At 43.9% G+C, this 18,576-nt stretch overlaps 1 protein-coding gene across 1 annotated transcript in view; it reads right to left on the bottom strand.

Moving 5' to 3' along the window:
- LOC128449159 (thrombospondin type-1 domain-containing protein 7A) overlaps nt 1-18,576 on the bottom strand; it is a 124,842-nt gene that overhangs the window by 9,433 nt on the left and 96,833 nt on the right. Inside the window, exons 15-22 of the mRNA XM_053432208.1 lie at nt 17,871-18,065; nt 16,456-16,722; nt 10,070-10,248; nt 8,592-8,743; nt 7,540-7,693; nt 6,153-6,294; nt 2,955-3,070; nt 1,667-1,784 (exon numbers count right to left, since the gene is read on the bottom strand). Of these exons, the coding sequence (XP_053288183.1) occupies nt 1,667-1,784; nt 2,955-3,070; nt 6,153-6,294; nt 7,540-7,693; nt 8,592-8,743; nt 10,070-10,248; nt 16,456-16,722; nt 17,871-18,065 (1,323 nt within the window). The remainder of the gene's footprint in view (nt 1-1,666; nt 1,785-2,954; nt 3,071-6,152; nt 6,295-7,539; nt 7,694-8,591; nt 8,744-10,069; nt 10,249-16,455; nt 16,723-17,870; nt 18,066-18,576) is intronic.

The following is an 18,576-nucleotide window of genomic DNA, read 5'->3' as shown; positions in this document are numbered from 1 at the left end:
GAGGAGCAGGAAGACGTAATGGTGCGACGGCAACTTTTGTTTTGAACTTCCCCCGAACAACAGCCAGGGAAACAGGACAACGAGTTTTCACCGGTCATTTGGCAAGAAGACCGTGAGGCAATCACTCTCACTTAAATAACACTTCCTCTCTTTTGCTTCTGTGAATTTGTCCGGGCCAAACGCCTCCAGGGGGGGGAAGAGGAAGAGTCGGATTCCTTAGTTACACAAGTTTGTTGTGCTGAGCGTGCATGTTTGTGTCCCCCGGAGGGACTTTAGTGTGGAGATACACACATGCACAGAAAACTGTGTTTTGCAATATAAACTGATGCAATATTCTGCTCTTCAACACACCTGGGACAAAGGGAAGGGGAAAAAGCTTTTTTGAAACCATAAAGTTTGGCCCCTCCAGGTTCTTCTTGCTGTTTGTACACACATGTATTTGATGGAGAACAACACAATGAGCTCCTGGATACACACATTCATGTAAAAGCCTCACAACCGACATCGGTCCAAGAACAACAGACCAGAAAAGATGCAAAACGTCAATGAGCCTCAACATCTTTAGTAATTTTATGTTTCTCATTGTTCATGGTTGAACCAAAGCTCTTCAGTGCTGGTGATGGTTCCAGCTGGAGTTCAGACGAGGACAGGTCGTCCGACTCTGTCCGACTTGCTGACAAAACATTATATAAATTATTAGAGGAAACATCAAAGAAAGGCCTGAAATGCAGGTTTCTGCTGTTCTGCATTAAATTGTTTAGCTAACTTGTCTGTTTTAATTAAAAAAGTTACCGTGATCCTCTGTATGCTCCTGTAATAACAATAAGGTAGAGGCGCTGCATTGGATCTGGTTGGCAGATATTCAATTTGAATTTTTCTCTGATAAGAATCAGGGGCAGAGAAATTAATCAGGATGTCTCTCTCGTTAGCGGAGGCCCAGCGTGACCCTGCTGCAAATACAATTTGATTGATTGATTGATTGATTGATGATTTGTTGATTGATTGACTGATTGATTGATTGATGATTAATTGATTGATTGAAGTGCAGCTGCTGCCGAGCATCATGAAGTCCACTGTGTTGCAAAAACACTGTCAATCAAAGTCACACAGCTCATTTCAGGGCGGAGGTTTGTTTTGGTTCTTGATTGAACACGAATGCACTTTATGTTATGACAAGTGCTGGATACATAAAGTGTATTATTATTATTTTCCCACACTGTGAAAGGACGAAACTCAATTTATATTATTCTGCATTGAAACAACAACAAAGTGTCACACGACCTTGAAGTCTGTTTCAATTTCTAGATTTAAGACTTGATGTGTTGTTATCAAGAATATGAAGTTTGTCTCTATCTTTAAAAACATTTATAGACCAGCTGCATGAATTTGACATCATATTGTATGAGTATAAACAATTTTTAACGTAAATATGTTCTATTGTTGCTCATTTTTAACTTTCCTTGCTGAGGGTTTTGATTCTATAAATTCATTCCAACTACATTTCGGTTTATCCATCATGTTTAAAGATGTCTCGTTAGGTTTTATCTTTTACCAGTGAGTCCTGTCAAACCTTCCATTCCACTGGAAGTTGCTGCAGCTCCACAACGTTTGATGGATTGTATCTGATCATAATGTTGAAGCACATGTTTCATATCCTGGCTCTTACCCTCCAGTCCGCAGGTCTGGGAACAGTCTGACCAGGGCGACCACTCCGACAGCTGGCAGTTGACGGGACACTCGACCACACAGGAGATGTTCATCTGCCACTTCTTCTCCAGATTCAACTGCAGCACATTAAGGGACATGAAGGGGGGGGGGGGGGGGGGGGGTAATTGACGACACATCACAGAGTCCTTCACAACACAGACCAGCGGTCGCGGCGACACTCAATCTGTTCCAGCCCGACAGCAGCTTGACCTCTCAGCACGATCGCTAATTCCCAGAAGCCTCTGCTCTGGCGGGGGAAAGACTGAGCTGAGCAGCGTCCTGAAAGCCATCCTGACACAATGTGTTTTTTGTGAATGAGCCTCATGATGAAGAGGGCGAGGGGTTAAATAGCTGTGGGGACGGCTCTGCCACAACCCGCCGGCTACAATTACAGGGAGCGGAGACACATTATGAATGAATAACACAGACAGCCTGGGGCTACGGGAACAATCTCTGCCTGGAAATACTTCTGAATATTTCATGCTGCTGTGGGACTAATGGCACCGGACGGATAGAACACTAATGTAATGAGTGATGTGATTAAGTCATTAAGAAGAAACTGAATACCAGTCAACTCGCAGTTTATATCCAGAGTCATAGTGAAGACTTTTTAATAAAAGGAACTTCATTAATATGTTTTGTGAAACCAAAATGACCTTTAACTCCCAAAGTTCTCTAAGCAACATTTTAAGAACTTCCCTCAAAACCCAGGACGTCAAACAGGTGTATTGGAAAAGTAACTTGGTGTAATGGAAAATAGCAAAGTGTGGATTTATAGTTTTTATTTTGATAGTTGAAGAGTAACTTTTTGCAGACCTGTCTAAGACTCCATGACCTTAACTGTTTATGACCTGAAACCTGTCTGACCTTTCTATATACCTGTTTGACCTTTCCATTTCTTATCGACTGTCCAAAGAACCCAATGGAAATGTATGCCAATCATTTGTTCCTGTGCTTTGGTTCCTGTCTTAAACTACTCTACAGAACCAGTCTGAACTGGCTCAGGCAAACAACCTTGTTCTCCTATATCAGATCTTTGCATTTGACTGTTCTCCATCTTCACTCTGAGATCCTTGGGGTTTCCCTGTGTTGATCCTTTCTGCAGAAAGCCCCTTATTAAATACACGTAGATAACTTGGATGTTTCAAGCCTCTTGTACCTCCAGATTTCCGTCACACAGGTAAAAATATATAAATATAAACTTCCCATGAAACAGAAGAGAAGGCACAAAGGGAGACAGGCCTCACCTCCTCGCAGAACTTGATGTCCACAGATTTGCCGTCGCTCCGAACACAGTCGAGCATCCGGGTCTTGATGCCGCTCCCGCACACGGCGTTCTGACTCAGCTGACACGTGCTCCAGTCTGAGGAGGAAACAAAACACATTCACATCTAACTGTCATCAAGGTCTATTGATTCCTGTTTGGATTCTAAAGCAACAAAACAAAAGATATTGATGCTGGAGACACACACACGCTCCGTCACCCAGAGAACAAGACCACACAATGAAGGGATGAATAAATATGAAGTAAACTATGAGCCTCTATCTTTCATCCCTAATTTAATCCACTTTCCGTGCGGAATAAATGTCACTGAAAAATGACATTAAAATGATTGATCCATTCTTAATATACAAGTATTGATTATAGCAGCTTTAAGTGAGCGACTCGGAGCCAAGTCCTGACTCTATTGATCTGGATAAAGTGAAAGGCTCCGGCAAAGGACAGAATTAAACAGGTGTGTAAATACTTTATTAATAAATGTAGGTAAATAAATACAGATGATAATGGAAACAAAGTTCAAACATTAGTCGACTGAATAAATCACAGAGAGAAACAGCTGTCGTGGATCTTTGCACTGATGCATCATGTTGAATTCATGTTTTCATGTTAATATCAATTAATTTATAGATTTTGGATAAAGGTGCATTGACGATTTAATCCCTGGTGACTTTGCAGACGTGAGACAAAACTTTCCCTCGGTCCCTGCTCTTGTCTCTGAGTGGATCTTAGAGGAGAGACGTGTCCCGCATACAAATGAACCGACCGGATGACGCAGCAGAAAGACGAGTGTGTGCCTTGTACAGTAAGTGTGACTCAGCTCTTTACCTTGAGTTGAACGACTCCAACTGTAAAATAATCGGTGTGAGCTTTTTTGTCATTTCGTTTTCTGTTGTGACTCCAAACGGCCTCTGGCTCGCAGAGATCACTGTCGATAAGAGATGATTACTTGCTCTGCAAAGAGGTCATTTAAGGTTTAGAACCGCTCACTTAAATCCAATAAATCCAGCTGCCATCAGTGGCCTTTTATGCTGACATCACACACGCGAGCTGTGTGGGCCGGCGCTCAGACTTAAGTTCCCTTCCTCTGAGAAGCAACCGGCATTTAGAAGTAAACAGCAGAAAAGTTCAGCAACACTAGAAGCTGAAGTTACGTTTCTGTCAAGGGGAAAATACATTTTGTTACAGACATACATCAGGTTACGCCCCTTAAAAAATGAGAAGTAGAGTTATGAAAACACATTTATTTGGATCTGCATTAAACTTGCACAGATTTAAATCCCTTAAACATGTCTGAATTCTAACATAAAGACCTATAAAATATTTCCTGAGAAATCAAAAGGAAATATTGATCCCCCCCCAAATCTTCAATGTTAAATATTCTATCCTGGTTTGCAACAAATCTTTATGGGTTCATTCTTGGGTCAATCCTACTTTTTTAAACGAGGTAAATGCATCGTGCATGTTGTTAAAAATAACAAAGGAGTGAGGCTCTCGTGTCCTTGGCCGACAACGATGACGCCAGGCGCTGACGTTTTCGAACTCAATTCTGGGGGAATGTGTGGCTCCTCTGGGGAGTGAAAAATATGGAGATGGCAAAGAAGAAAGAGCGACGCTGAGAGAGAGAGAGAGAGAGAGAGAGAGAGAGAGAGAGAGAGAGAGAGAGAGAGAGAGAGAGAGACAGGAAGCTGTAAAAAGGAGAGAGACACTGAAGGAACGGTTTCTGCATCGACAATGAAAAACAACAAGAAAGAGTGTTTTACCCAATAATAATCTCAGCTTGTATATTATGTACATCTACCCCAGGAAGCCAGTGTGCCACTGTGAACCCAGCAGCAGGGATTATGTGTCTCATCTCCTGACACAAAGGGAAGGCAGGGGAGTGGGCTGCTGCAGAATGTAGGGCAGCAGAAGCGAAGGCAACACAATACAACTTTCAACAACTGGAAAATAGGAACAGTGCCAATCTTTTCTTTCTGCTTATCTTTATTGAAATCTTTTATTTAGGTTTTTTTCTTTACAGTTTTGGGAATGAAATGTGAACGTGATGTTGAGTTGTGATTTGCTCCAGATTCCAGGGGAGAGCTTGAAGAAGCTCCCGGCTCAAATTCCACAAGGAGTTCCAGAATCTTTTCTGTTTGGAAATCACCACCGAGGTGCCACTGAGCATCGAACCCACGGGGGTCTGCAGCCAAACATATGAAGAGATCTGTAGAATAATGTGATGTGAGCTCGTTTGACCTTTCCAAGTGGAGCTCAAGTGAAAAAACAAACCCCGCCTGAGATTGAGAATCAGAAGAGCCTCATTAACAAAACAATGTCTGATAGAACATTGGAAAGTTTGTGATTGATAAGGCTGCAAAAGAACAGATGAGTCAGTTATTGATTTGTCTTGCTCTGAAACGGGAAATTAAAAAAACGTCTCCAACCAGAAGCAGTAGATCTGCCTCAATGTGTTTTCTAACTTTAAGCTGCTGTTTCGAAAAATCAAGTTTGGCATATTGTCCAACGACACCTTATTTTTTATTAAATCAGAAGTAACCATATTTAAAGCGGCGGTGGAACCTGACTGAGCTCGAGGACACTGCACCCCCACCTACACCTGCTGAAACCTTCACCCATTGGACGGTACTAGCTGTCAATCACATGGTGTCCAGGCCCCAATGTTTTATCGCATAATTGACTCAAAACAGATGATAATTTACACAATGATCCTAATGCTTCATTGAAGAAGACTTGAAACTGGAGATAAACATCACTAACTCCTTATAGGACAATGTTTACTGACGTTATAAATCAAGGGAGGAGTTGAGTTATTTTCCTGACCCGGTGTAAACGTCCATTTTATATATCCAGTCTGAGGTCGTACACAGAAGCAAGGCCGGCGCTCTGGACCATGAGTCCTGATGTGTAACACGAAGGTGTCAGCTTCTATCCCCTCAAGCTCTTCACACATTCGTTGACTCAGCTCTGTGACAAACTCAGCTGCCAATATGAAGGTGGATCAACATTGTTCCTCCGTGAAGGCTCATTCTTTTTATACAGAATGCTGAGGGGGAATAAAAAGCACCAGATTCCCACCTCGCACAGGCTGTGAAAAAGCAGCTGTAAAGAAGGAGACTCAGCTCCTAACCACTGCAGAAGAACCCTGAAAGATTCCCTTTACCTGTGATGTTGTAGAAGTAGTTGAAGCAGTTGAGGTTCAGGCCGCAGGGCTCCCTATCAGTGGTGTCTGGACACTGCCTCCCCCCACTGGGAGACCGGATTGGGTACGCTGTGCGAATCCGGCTGTTGGTTCGAGTACACGGCTGAAAAGGAGACAGACCAGTCTGTAATAAGTAATAAGAACTTCATACAGACACAAAGTCCACAGACAAGTCCCCGAGCCATCAGCCACACTGAATGCTCCCGATTCTGGATTATGTTCATGTAAGATTTCCTGTCAAGACATTATCTAAGCATCGGCACGGCCCTGGTCTCTGGGGATTCCCAGTATGTGGATTTTTCCAGTTGGAAATAACAAGAAAGCTGAAACATATATTCTGCAGGAACAGTAAACCAGCATATTCTTCACAGTCATTGATCGCATTGAGGAGAGTTGATGGGGGGGGGGAATGACAGCTTTTTGAATAACTCCATCACGGCTGTGATGAATAAAAGATGTGAGAGGCCCCGCTGGTGCCACTGCAGCCTCCATATTGAGATTGGAAGTGTGGGAAGTCTGTGTCAAGCACTTTGAGAAAGAAGGGGGTGTGATTAACAATGGCCGGGGTGCTGCTGCGAGAACAGCAGGTGTAACCAGAGCAGTTAAAATGGCTTTTTACCAGGAATCTGAGGAGTCGGGGGCAGAGGAGGAGCCGAACACGAGGTTCTGACACATTCACATGGAGCACGTGCCGCGGCCTGTGGGCTGGTGCATCACTGCTGTGATCACATCACGTCTTCTTTACAAATCTTAATTTATAAAGTCTTCATATTTCACACTGAGCCTGAACAGGTCTCTCAGATAAATCATCATCTTCTGCTCTTTTTATCATCATCTCCTGGGAAGAAGTCGACATTTATGAAGTGAAGTCGCGGCAGCCTTGTGTCTCTGATAATAAATCACTATTGTTATGAAAAGTAACTCAGTAATTTCACTGTTTTCCAAATGATCCTCACAAACGAGGGGTGATAATTTAGCTTTATGCTTTTTGTGTGTGTGTGTGTCACTGAATGCAAATTGGAAAACCTGCTCATGAGGAGTTCTGAGTCTTTATCATAAATTACTTCCCCCCCCCCCCTCCCTGCTGAACGCACAGAGAGTAAAGCCTGATATAGGAGACGTATAAACCTGCCTCTCAGTTTATATATCTCCTTTATTCCTCCTCGGACAAGAACCTGTTGACATCCATTCACACACTGCTCAGGATAACACTGCACCGCTATGCTTTGAGTTCCTCGAGCCTCAGAGAACATGTTTATGACGAGAGGAAGATATCAAGATAAATCTACGAGAGCTTCACAGAGCTCTGACACTCCCACATCTCCTCTGATCCAGGTTCAGCTCTCACCAGGCTGCAGCGGCTCCAGGGCCCCCAGTCGTTGAGAACGCAGTCCTCGGGGCAGGGCAGCCGGCTCTCCCTGGCCCCCAGGGGCATCTCCTCCGGGTCACAGAGGTAGTCCTCCACCGACTCCGAGGGCCCGTCGATGGTGTTCAGCATGCACCTGTGGGACCGGTCCACACGGAGCGGGTCAGAGAAGCTGGTGTTGTGCTCCAATGAGCAGGAGTCTTTGTGTTCACATGACAGTGACACAACTACAGGATGTGTTTCTCACTCAGTGGAGCGAGAACGTCAGAGTAACAGAGGTCAGATTCATATAAATACATAAAGTAAACATAAAGCTGTGGAGGGTCAACGTGTCCACAGCCTGAACATGGAGAAGCTGAATTAAATATCTGCAAGCTATGTTTAACTTTTGTTTTATGTTTTAACTGATTTAACCAATAAATAAACAGTAAGATATTATACTATTCTTTCTGATTAACTTAATGATTATATAGAAAGTTTTCCGATAAACCTATTCATTATACAGAGAGTAAAAAAGCCTTATTCAGTTTAATATATCCTGTGAAAATGCAGCAACTCGTCCAATATAAAAATTGCTTTTGTTCGATTTTTGCTCTAAACTTATTTAAAAAATATAACATACAATACATGTAATTCCTATCAATAAACTTATGTATATTAGTGTCTCATACTTGTGACACTGGATGGTGATGTACTGTACATAAAGTTGTAGTATTCTCTTATATGGTTTGCAGCTTTCGCTTCTATGGAATTGGATATATCAGTGTTTTATATCATGACAAAGGTAAAATTGCATAACCACTAAATTAATTTTTGATATCTGTAAAACTGTATTATCATTATTTTTTATGTATTTTAACTTTTGATATTTGTAATGTAACGTATGTTTTAAATGTTTGATATCTGTATGTATATTTTAAATGTGGACCCCACTAAAAGTAGCTCTGTCTTAGGGTAGAGCTAATGGGGATCCTTCTAAATAAACAAATAAACAAATAAACAATCATAAGCAAAACGACCAGAGTGACAGATACCTGACTTTTCTGGTCTGGACGCCCTCTCCACAGTTCTCCTTCAGGTCCACGTTGCTGACCTTCCACACGCTCCAGGGCTCGGCCAGCCACACGTACTGGTTACAGTCGCTCTGACATGGAACCACCTCGTAGACCTGAGCGGAGAGAGGAACCTCAGTCACGTGCTTTTAAATTGATTCACAGATTAATGTTTACAATATTTTTACTGCAAGATAAATCCTCGACGTGTGACAATCAGGATCCTACATTTCATTTATATACAGATTTATATTAAATGCTGCGTCTCAGCCGTGCAAGTTTATGTGGAAAGTTTTGCTCTAATAAGTCGTGATTCAGCTTTTCTACGGTTTAACTAAGATTATTTCTGCCCTCGGAGCGGCTCCTCCTCCTCCTCAGCATCAATCTGCCGGGGCTCTGTTGTTTACTTACAGTGAGGATGTTGTGGCTGTGTGCGTCGATCAGTCAGCGACACACACTCACATCACTGACACTTAACATCTGCCACTACATCACAAATAGCTGAGAGGAGCAGTTCTTACCTGGGCCTGAAGCGATGAGTCACAGCCAGCGAGCGATGATGTGGATTAAAACGAGAGACAGACGGATTAATGAGCACAACTGTTCATATAGTGCACGACTTAATAATCAATGCAACGTTTGAGAGGATATAATCAGGAAAGCCTCTGGCATTAATACCTGTGTAAACTTACACACATACACACACAATCACACACACACAGACACACACAGGCAGGCGTATGTCAACACAACCTTAATCTGCATCTGCTGATGCTCACAGGCCCGGAAACCGTTTCATTCCAGTGAATCATAGAAACCTTGAGGAATCAACTGACACATGTTGGAGCATAAATGTGTTGATTGGGCTCCGGTGACAGAACCTGAGGCTTTTTGAACTGTGTCGCTGATCAGAAACAAACTGCAGATCATGAACTGTACATAGAGGTGGACCAGATGAGACCCCCCCCCCCCCCCCCCATGAAAAGTGGAGCCTAAGCATCTCAATCAGCTTTCTGCGTAACCTTATTAGCTAGTCCTGTGATTGTTGTATGTGAGGCATTGGATATATCACTGGTTTACTCTAATGGAGACTGGTCCAGGCCATCAGAACTGATCTGTTACATCACATGGTGGGTTGGTTTGTTATATATTTAATCCTGGCAGCATCCTTCTGCCCCTTCCACAAAAAAATGGTTGGCTTCATTTCCGGGAGGAAGTGAAGACGAGTCATCCATCTCTATATAAAGTCTACAGTCCAGCAGTTGTAAGTAAGGTCAAGTTCTGCAGATCCAATCGATTTTTAACTCTCTCTCTCTCGTATATACAAAGACTGGATTACACATGTAATAAGTATAAATATCTTGCACAGCTCATATTCAAATATCCAGTAAACATGGTCGAGCAGAAAAGCATCTGCAGGTTTTGATCTGAATGTTCCTCTCAGGCTTTGGTTTCGTTACCTGGTTGAGGTGGTCGAGTTTGGGACATGGCCGCCCCCCGTTGTACGGTTTCTCTCGGAGCCACTTGGAGCGAACCTTGACGCCGCTGCCACAGGACTTGCTGCAGCGCGACCAGTTGGACCATTCACTGAGTTTACAGTCTGAAGGACAGGGGATGATGCACGCCTCCTCGATGTAACCTGGACGGACGACAGGAAGAAAACTGAAACTGACAGAAGATGGTGATTTGTGCCTGAACTCACCAGAGGAAACAAAATGACGACACTTTTCAGGACAGAACGTTTTCGTCTGTTATTAATTATCTCAGAACAAAAAGAGCATTCAGCAGATAATTGATTTATAGGGAAATTAGCTCTGTGAGAAAACCTTTGTTCCCTCTGACACCAAACTAAAGAAGAACAGCCCGGGCTGGTTGGAAGAATCTTGTTTCTACGATTTCCCAAAGCCCAGTTTCTCCTTCTCAATCAAACAAACAGACATTTAACTTCTCTCTGAATGCCACATGCTGCCGGAGCACAGTACACCATTAACTGACACCTCACAAACTAATATAAATGCACTTATTGATTTCAAGCCCGGTGCAATGAAAACACGGGCCCACACTCAAAGGCCCAATTTGACGGTGTGTTGTGTGAAATTGAAAAAGAAAAAACTCTCACCGCACTGGGTGAAGTCTGGAGGCCGGCTTCATTATTTCAATCTATTTGGTCACAGCAGTCCACAGGGATGTTTTTAACCATCTCCCTCTGCTTGTTACGCTTCTTTTATCTTCTCCTTCTCTCCTCTCTGAGCTGTGGTTTCCTCAGTTTACCTCCGTTCACTCAGGTCACACGAGTTGAAAGAGAGATTCTTCTTCTGAACCCCCCCCCCCCCCCCGTTGCTCAAAGAGAAAGCAAACTAGAGAAAGAGATCAGACCTAGATACTTATTGTTGGCTTGTGTAGCAGCACCGGCCTGTAAATCAGTTCATCCTTTTATTGAGGGAATCGATGAGGTGAATGAGGCGGGAAAGTGGAGTGTCACACTTAGTGTCGAGCCACTTCCTCTTCCTGACGAGGGCTCTGTCAGTCTGCTCGGCCTTTTAACAGAGACACACGTGTTGTGCGATGCTGACTGACAAACACACTTCCCACCAAGTGGAGAGAAAGCTGGTTAGTCAGTCCTGGCAGATCAATCTCCTCAGTGTGTGTGTGTGAGAGGAGATTTCTTCTCGCTTCACGTCTTTAACCTCAAGCTGAGCATGTTCAGCGTGTTCCTCCGTCAGGCTCCACCGCTGTGAGGCTGCGTTCCAGACAATTTAGAAATCAAGCTGTTCCCGGTTGAAATGACTGATTTCCAACCTCAAAGTGCTTGATGACAAACATGGCTGACAAGCTGGTCTATCTGTCTTTGGCTGGTGATTACACATTTGAACTATGTGCAGTGCAGCGTTGGTGCAGCCAGAGCTTCTTGAACCTGGTGACTGGCTGCAGCTGTAGGTCACAAACCCTGTCTCCTCCATGTTGATGCATGGGACAGGAAACAAATGAAAATGTCAAATACACTTTTCTCACATATATTTTCTGATATTTCAGGTTCTTCCTGATGTTTGTTCAATTGTTTCAGATCAGTTTTGTTTTAATTAGTGATTTGATGATGTAAAGAAAGCTGTAAAACATCATGATTGACAGCTGAGACTGAATGATTGATCCATGTGTGTATCAGCAAGGCCTCAATACTGCAATGCTCTAATAAAAAAGTGGCAAATATAATTCACTTTGCCCTTCAGTTGATGGTTCATGATTTACAGTGCACGGCTCTGTGGGCGCCGCCAATGTTGCGTGACGTCTGGACGGTTTGGACCCGCCCCCGAGCTCCCGAGGAGAAAGACTTTGACTTTGAGTGGCGTTCCATTGTGCTCTCTCCAGCAGGAGGCTGGACAGTCTCGACTGCAGAGTTATCTGGAACCCAGCGGGAGCTGCCAGACACAGCGACAGGTGTCCTGCACTGACCGAAGAGAGAGGGGTCGTCATTTGTTTTCTCTGTGCAGAATCTCAGTTTGTCCTATAACTGATGTTGAGTGTTTTGACAAGTGATGTCCCCGACTCGAAGCCGTGTCAGGTCACGTCCAGACCCCAAGTAGCTCGACAATAAAATGAATAAATAACCCTCACAGCTGTTTGTACTGTTGTCGAGTTGTTCAAAGGAACAAATGAGACGATGAATCCACAAAGTCTAGTCTGAGTAATAAATAGAAACATATTTAACGTGTAGCAGAAGCTGAAGACTTTTCATAAGAGCTAATAAAACCGTGAGACAGGATCTGGAAAGACAATCACTTTACACTCGATGACTGCAGCAGTGGAAATATGTCACAAAATAAAGAATCCAGTGTAAAGTTGTTGAAAGATTCGATTTCTGTAGAGAGAATGTTTACTTCTTGGAGGAAAGCTGAAGGATCAATCCGCTGTCCCCACACTGATCCATTAAAGCTATTATGATTAGAAAATAAATCATCTGTTAATCCAGCCATGACTAGAATCCTGGCAACACTTTGGCTTCAACTAAATACACAGTGACACACACAGCGAGGCACTCAATCACAAACACACACACACACACACACACACACACACACACACTGGCCTCTACACTCTCGTGCCTCCATGTCCAGATCAACAGTAACACCGCGCTGAGTTCAGCATAAGCGCTGAAGTAAGCTCCCTGACCTCTGACCTCCCAGCGTAGGCCCGGCAGTCAAGGGCCGTCACTCTGGATCAGCGGAGCCGTCACTTATCTTTCCCTCGGAGCAAACGCCTCGGTCGCAGTTCACTCGTAGTTCACCTGATATTAACTTGTTAGGTTTCATGCCAGGTTCCCAGGAGGCTTTTGGGCCGAGGCCAGGACGCAGATCATTCCTGTCGTCTTTAGAAGTCGACTTGCAACCTGGAAACGAGCTCCTGCTGAGGCACCCAGAGCAGCCGTCACTTCTGTGGTCCTGTGTTCCCTTTAGAAGTAAACACCTTTGAACTCCATTTTGCCAATGCTGTATTAAAGTAGTAAGTACCTCTTTAAGATGATATGCTATTTTAAAATCCACATCCCTCATCATTAATGACATGATAACAACAGCTTCAGTGTCCGTTTCCTTCCTTTCTCTTGAGAACTCGTTGTTATTCCTGTACGTTGGCTCGATGTTGAGACTTGAGGAGGAAAGATCGATGCCGAAACAGAAGACAACCACTTAACGTGGCAAAGACAAAACAGTGCAAAAGATTGATCACTTGCACACGGATCCATTTGCTAAAATCTCTGACGCTCCATAAATTCTGGGAATCCTTGGCGTTCCTCCCAGAAAACTCTCTTCTAACGATTTCCAAGATTTTTAAGTTTAGCAGAGGTTGTTTTGACAAGGAAGGATTTGGGTTGTTTTAAATACGGTTGGTTTAAGAACTGGATGCAACCCAACGTGAGACAGTAAAGTTTATTACAATGTTGTGGCCTTTTCACTGATTGTGTTTCTGGTTTCATTCCAGGATTACAGAAAAAGATGTACCATTTTGTACAATTTCTGCTGATTGTTTCAGGGAATTATTCAAGGAATAAAACAGCTATGTTTACTGAAAGATATTTATGTGTGTGTCGAATCTTCTACAGCTTGATTGAATTGAAGGGGACCGTTGAGCCTTGGTGGATGAATGCATTCTATATAACCCATAATTTGGCCGATGGGGGGGGGTGGGACATAACAGTGTTTGTTTTTTAGCCGGATTTCACAAAAACAACTGAGCATATCTCAAAAAATTCTGGATGAAAATGTGAAGGATTTGGTGCCGATCCACATAAAAAACCCTGATTTAGTGGATTTGGTAGTAATAGTTAACTGTGAAGTTTCTTTTGTCGTTCTTTTTCTCATTATCTTAATTGTGCATTTCCTGTTGCAGAACAATAAATATCTGAACAGATCAGTTTTAGTAGAGGCTTTATGCTCCTTGTTCCTCATTAGATCCTTTTTTCAGAACTCCTCTGCAACAACAGTGTGAATTCAGCTTCACATCATGTCGCCAGCGAGACACAGTTTCAGTCTTGAGTTGTTGCTGTGAGTCTGTTGATTGGTCTCAAGTCCTGACCCCCCCCATCCCCCCCCCCCCGCCTCAGCTCTGCCTTGATTATATTCAACACGACAACACACTAATTAGATCTTCTTGTGGCTGCAGTTATTGCTGCGAACTAATAGAACCAGGGAATTTGTCATTTGGATGTTAGTCGCTTCTCGTGCTGCTGATTATTACCTCCCTGCTGTTCAGATTATCTTTGACCATTCAGATGGTTAAGAAAATACTTTACACACAAATTTAATTAAAACATTTTAAGTTCATTACACTGTGAAGTCCTTAAATCGTTTCTCACTGCAACTGTGTTAACGGCTCCCGAGAACATCCAGTGTTATCGTCCCTTGAAATATTCACTCGCTCTCATAGAGGAACGAGGCGATCGGCATAAAAGTGAGCAGCACCTCAAAGCTGGATCGGGGGGGCACTTCTAATGATAATCCCCCTTTTTAATCTGTGGATGTCGGTGGAATACGGAGATAAGAGTGGCCCGGTTCGCCTGATGGACATCACAGCTGATGGCACCGAGTCAGCGGGAAGGGTCGAGTCTCCTCCTCCATCGAGATTGAAAGTGACGACGGAGAAAATGGCACGGAAGATGAAGGGGGGGGGGGGGGGGGGCAGAGAGATCGAGGGAAGAGCGACTGAATGACGGGAGAAAGGAAAGATTTTAATGATATATTCCAGATTCACATGAAATGACACCAAGACTCCAGAATGTGGTTTTTTGTTTATCCTCATGGAATATCTCTCTCTTTTGTTTTCATCAAGTTCAATGATGCTTGAAGATGAATGCATGGATGCACACACACATACACACACACACACACGCAAACACACAAACATTCACAGAGGTGTGAAGATACACACAGGCTGACAAACACACACACACACACACACACACACAAACACCACACCCTCATCTTTACACTGCTCACACCCACACTCAGATTAACTGACGCATCCGAATCTGTGACTCACACTCGGAGACTAAAGCCATGTTTATATGTGCACAACAACTGATGTATTTATTTGAACGTCTCCCGGATTCTATTTCACAGCAATTTCACAACGAGTTGTTTCCGAGCTCGGGTTCTTTTCTTGAAGTATTTCGGATCCTCACGACGAGGAGACAAATGATTCTGACATGAATGAGCCGGGGAAGAAGGAGCCTGCTCACGTGAAATCCAGAATCTGAATCTGGCGGCGGCTCTCACATGTGCAGAAACAAAATCTTTCAATTCTAATGAATATTTAACAAAACAGAAATATGTATAAATTCTTGCATCTGCAGCGTTTCTGTGTTCTACAGTATATTTCACACCTGAAACTGAAATCGAAGCTGGAGAGAGAAACAAATCTGTTCGACAACTGACTGAACAACAACACATTTGTAAAGATTCTCTCACAAAAGAGCAAGTTCCAGAGTCATAACCTTGAAATCTGTAGTAAATTATCATCAAAGTCATTTCTGCAGCAGCGTTTCAAACCCGACACCAAGTCAAAGAACTCACATCCGAACTTTAAGCAATGATTCAACCCATATGGAATTTGTTGTATTAATCGAATCCCCCAAATACTGTGTATGATTGTTTTTTATGTGTATTTATTTTTGTATTTAACTTTCCACTGCTGTGAGCACCACAATCAAAAAGCCATTTCCCCCCGTGGTATTTGAGTAAATGGATTCCGCTTGGATGGACATTTCTAAATGTATGTGTTTGTTCCCCTGTTGGTCGGCTGTGGCTCAGGAGGCAGAGCGGGTTGTCCACTGAAAAGGTCAGCGGTTGGTTGCTGTGCTGCCAATCGAGGCGCTGGGTGAATGTGGGAATGGAAAAACTGTTCCACGACCAGAGAAGTGCTCTTCTGTGTAAAACTCCAGAGAAACACTGAAGCTCCTTCAGCAGCTCGTCACTAGTTCGACCCCCTGACTCCGGGGAATCGAGATGTCGTGCTACAAACATAAAGCCCAAGATTCCCCAGAGGCTTGTCTGGCACGCACACTAAGGAATGACGGAATAAGACAGTTCCTACACGCGCTGGAAGTGGTTGACCAATCACACCAGGGTGGACCAGCTGTCCAATCAAACAGGCTTTATCAGGGGGAGGAGCCTTAAAGAGACAGGAGCCAAAACCAAGTGTTTCAGACAGAGGCTGAAAAGAGGAGCTGCAGCAATGGACAGTCTGAGAAAAGTGATGTTTTCTGAACATTAAACAGTCTAGAAGTAAGAACACAATAAAAGCAATGAATCTAAATACATGATCATATGTCTCAAACACACACAGACACACTCACCGTGACTGTTGCAGCGCAGGGTCTCCACCAGCCGGCTGTCCTGGTCGTAGCACACCATGGCCTGGTAGCGGTAGCCCTGTCCACACTCCTTGATGTCTCCCTGGACCTTCAGTCCCAGGACGCTCTCCACTCTGCCCCCCTCGGGCAGGATGCAGTCCGACCAGTTGCCCACCGGCTGGGCGTTGTACTTGTCGCAGGGACAGTACTGGGTCTCGCTCAGCGGATACATCTGCGTGTTCTTGCACTTGTCTTTCTTCTTGCTCCTCCCTGAGGAAGTGGAGAGGAACAGAGATGAGCCCAGACTGCCGGAGGAGAGGTGACTCCACGTGTGGGCCGGTGTCGGTCTGTGTGGGTCTCACACTGAGGGGCCGAGGCGACTTGTTCGGTGTAGTGTACTCACTGACAGCCACAGCAACCTCCCAGGATAGATTACGCTGAAAAAAAAATGGCTCCAAGCGCAACGATCTTTCACTGAAGCATCTCCACATTTCTTATCCTGAGACATGTCAACCATCATTGATTGATGCAAAGAAACATTTCCCTTCTGGCACTTCATCATTAGAGGATGTTTCCCATACAAACAAGAACAAGTGGTGTCTTTGCTTTTGGGTTCCAGCGTCTTCATCGAGCTGCCTTGTTATTTTACACAAATTTATCTTAGATTTAAAACCATGCCTCTAAGCTCTACACTGCTGTGGAGCAATAAAGTGTATGTGAATATAATTTCTCTGCAAAGGTCACATCGATCAACAGGCGGCAGCAGAAAATGTTATATTCTCCACTTTTACAATCCTTTCTGAGGAAATTGAATTCGTGCCACTTGTTTTTTTTAATATTGTTATTGAGCTGAGAATAGTGACCTTAATAGGAGGAGACAGACTTATTTTATCCACCAATAAAAGGGTCTGAGAAGGACAAGCCGACATCTCATATATTCCCCAAATACAAGTGGAATTGAGGATAAACCTATAAAACCCACAACCTGCTCTTTAGCACCGAGGTGAGAAGGGTCGAGGGAAACTCCACTTTCACATTCAGGGACAATAAAAGCTGTTCAAATCCACTTCCTCCCAGTTTAAAGTTGACTTTTCCGCGCCCTCAGGAACACCTTGTGGAGGTGCATTAATGCATTGCACCACTTTCATCATTTGCTTTTTATGGCTGTGATGCACGAGGCAACTCCCCGAGGACAATCTGACGGATAACAAAGGCTGTGGAGTTATTTCAGATTTGTTGCTTTAATCCCACCGGAGCATTTAGCCGGCAAGAACCATCTGAGCAGATTTATGCCGTCGTGTTTCACTTCACCGTGAGTCTCTTGGAGAGTTGCCCGCCATAGCCGTGCCCCAAACTGCCTCGCACAACATCAACGCAAACTGCAACACAAATAAGCTCGTGTGAAACCGGTGTCTCACCTATCAACGCCCTCTTCCGGGTGCGGACGCCGACGCAGTCCGCTGTGCAGGAGGAGAACTTGGACCAGTTGGTCAGCTGGCAGTCGTCCTGGCAGGGGAGCTGACAGTGCTGAGTGATGACCGGCATGGCCTTGGCGTACCTCAGACACTCGCCGATGTCGGCCTGCGTCCCGTCCAGCTGGCGACAGGACACGGCTGGGACAAGTCGAGGAAGTCGTAAAAAAAACACACACAAACAAAGAAAGGCTCCATTAGGATGTGTACAGGCCCATTACATCATCTAATGTGTGTTTGTTTCAGCAGACTGATTGATGGACACAGCAGGAAGTGAGCAGAGCAGAGCGTATGGTAGTATATTAAGAAATTGAAATGTCTAAGGACTTATACTGACTGTAAATACATCTCTGAGGTACTTATATTCAACTTCCATCTATTTATATTTATCCTTATTTTATACTTATTCACCCAAAGGAAGATATCAACTTTTCTCTCGACTACAACTGGCAGCTTTATTGATTTGACCTTGAGATATATCATCTGGTTTTGAAGGGTGATCTCAGAAAATGTGTTTTTATAAACAGAGTCAGTTGATTCGATTAAGACTCTTCTCGTTCCTATCTGGTAAAAAGCCACAGCAGCAGCAGCCGGAGATCTAAGGTTAAAGGGTCTGGAGCCGTCTCATTTAATAGAGCAGCACATTCCGCCT

Source organism: Pleuronectes platessa, chromosome 10 (genome assembly GCF_947347685.1).
Source record: "Pleuronectes platessa chromosome 10, fPlePla1.1, whole genome shotgun sequence".
Classification (NCBI taxonomy): Eukaryota; Metazoa; Chordata; class Actinopteri; order Pleuronectiformes; family Pleuronectidae; genus Pleuronectes; species Pleuronectes platessa.
The sequence above is the reverse complement of the archived record's forward strand: the minus strand, read 5'-3'. Positions and strand labels throughout refer to the sequence as shown.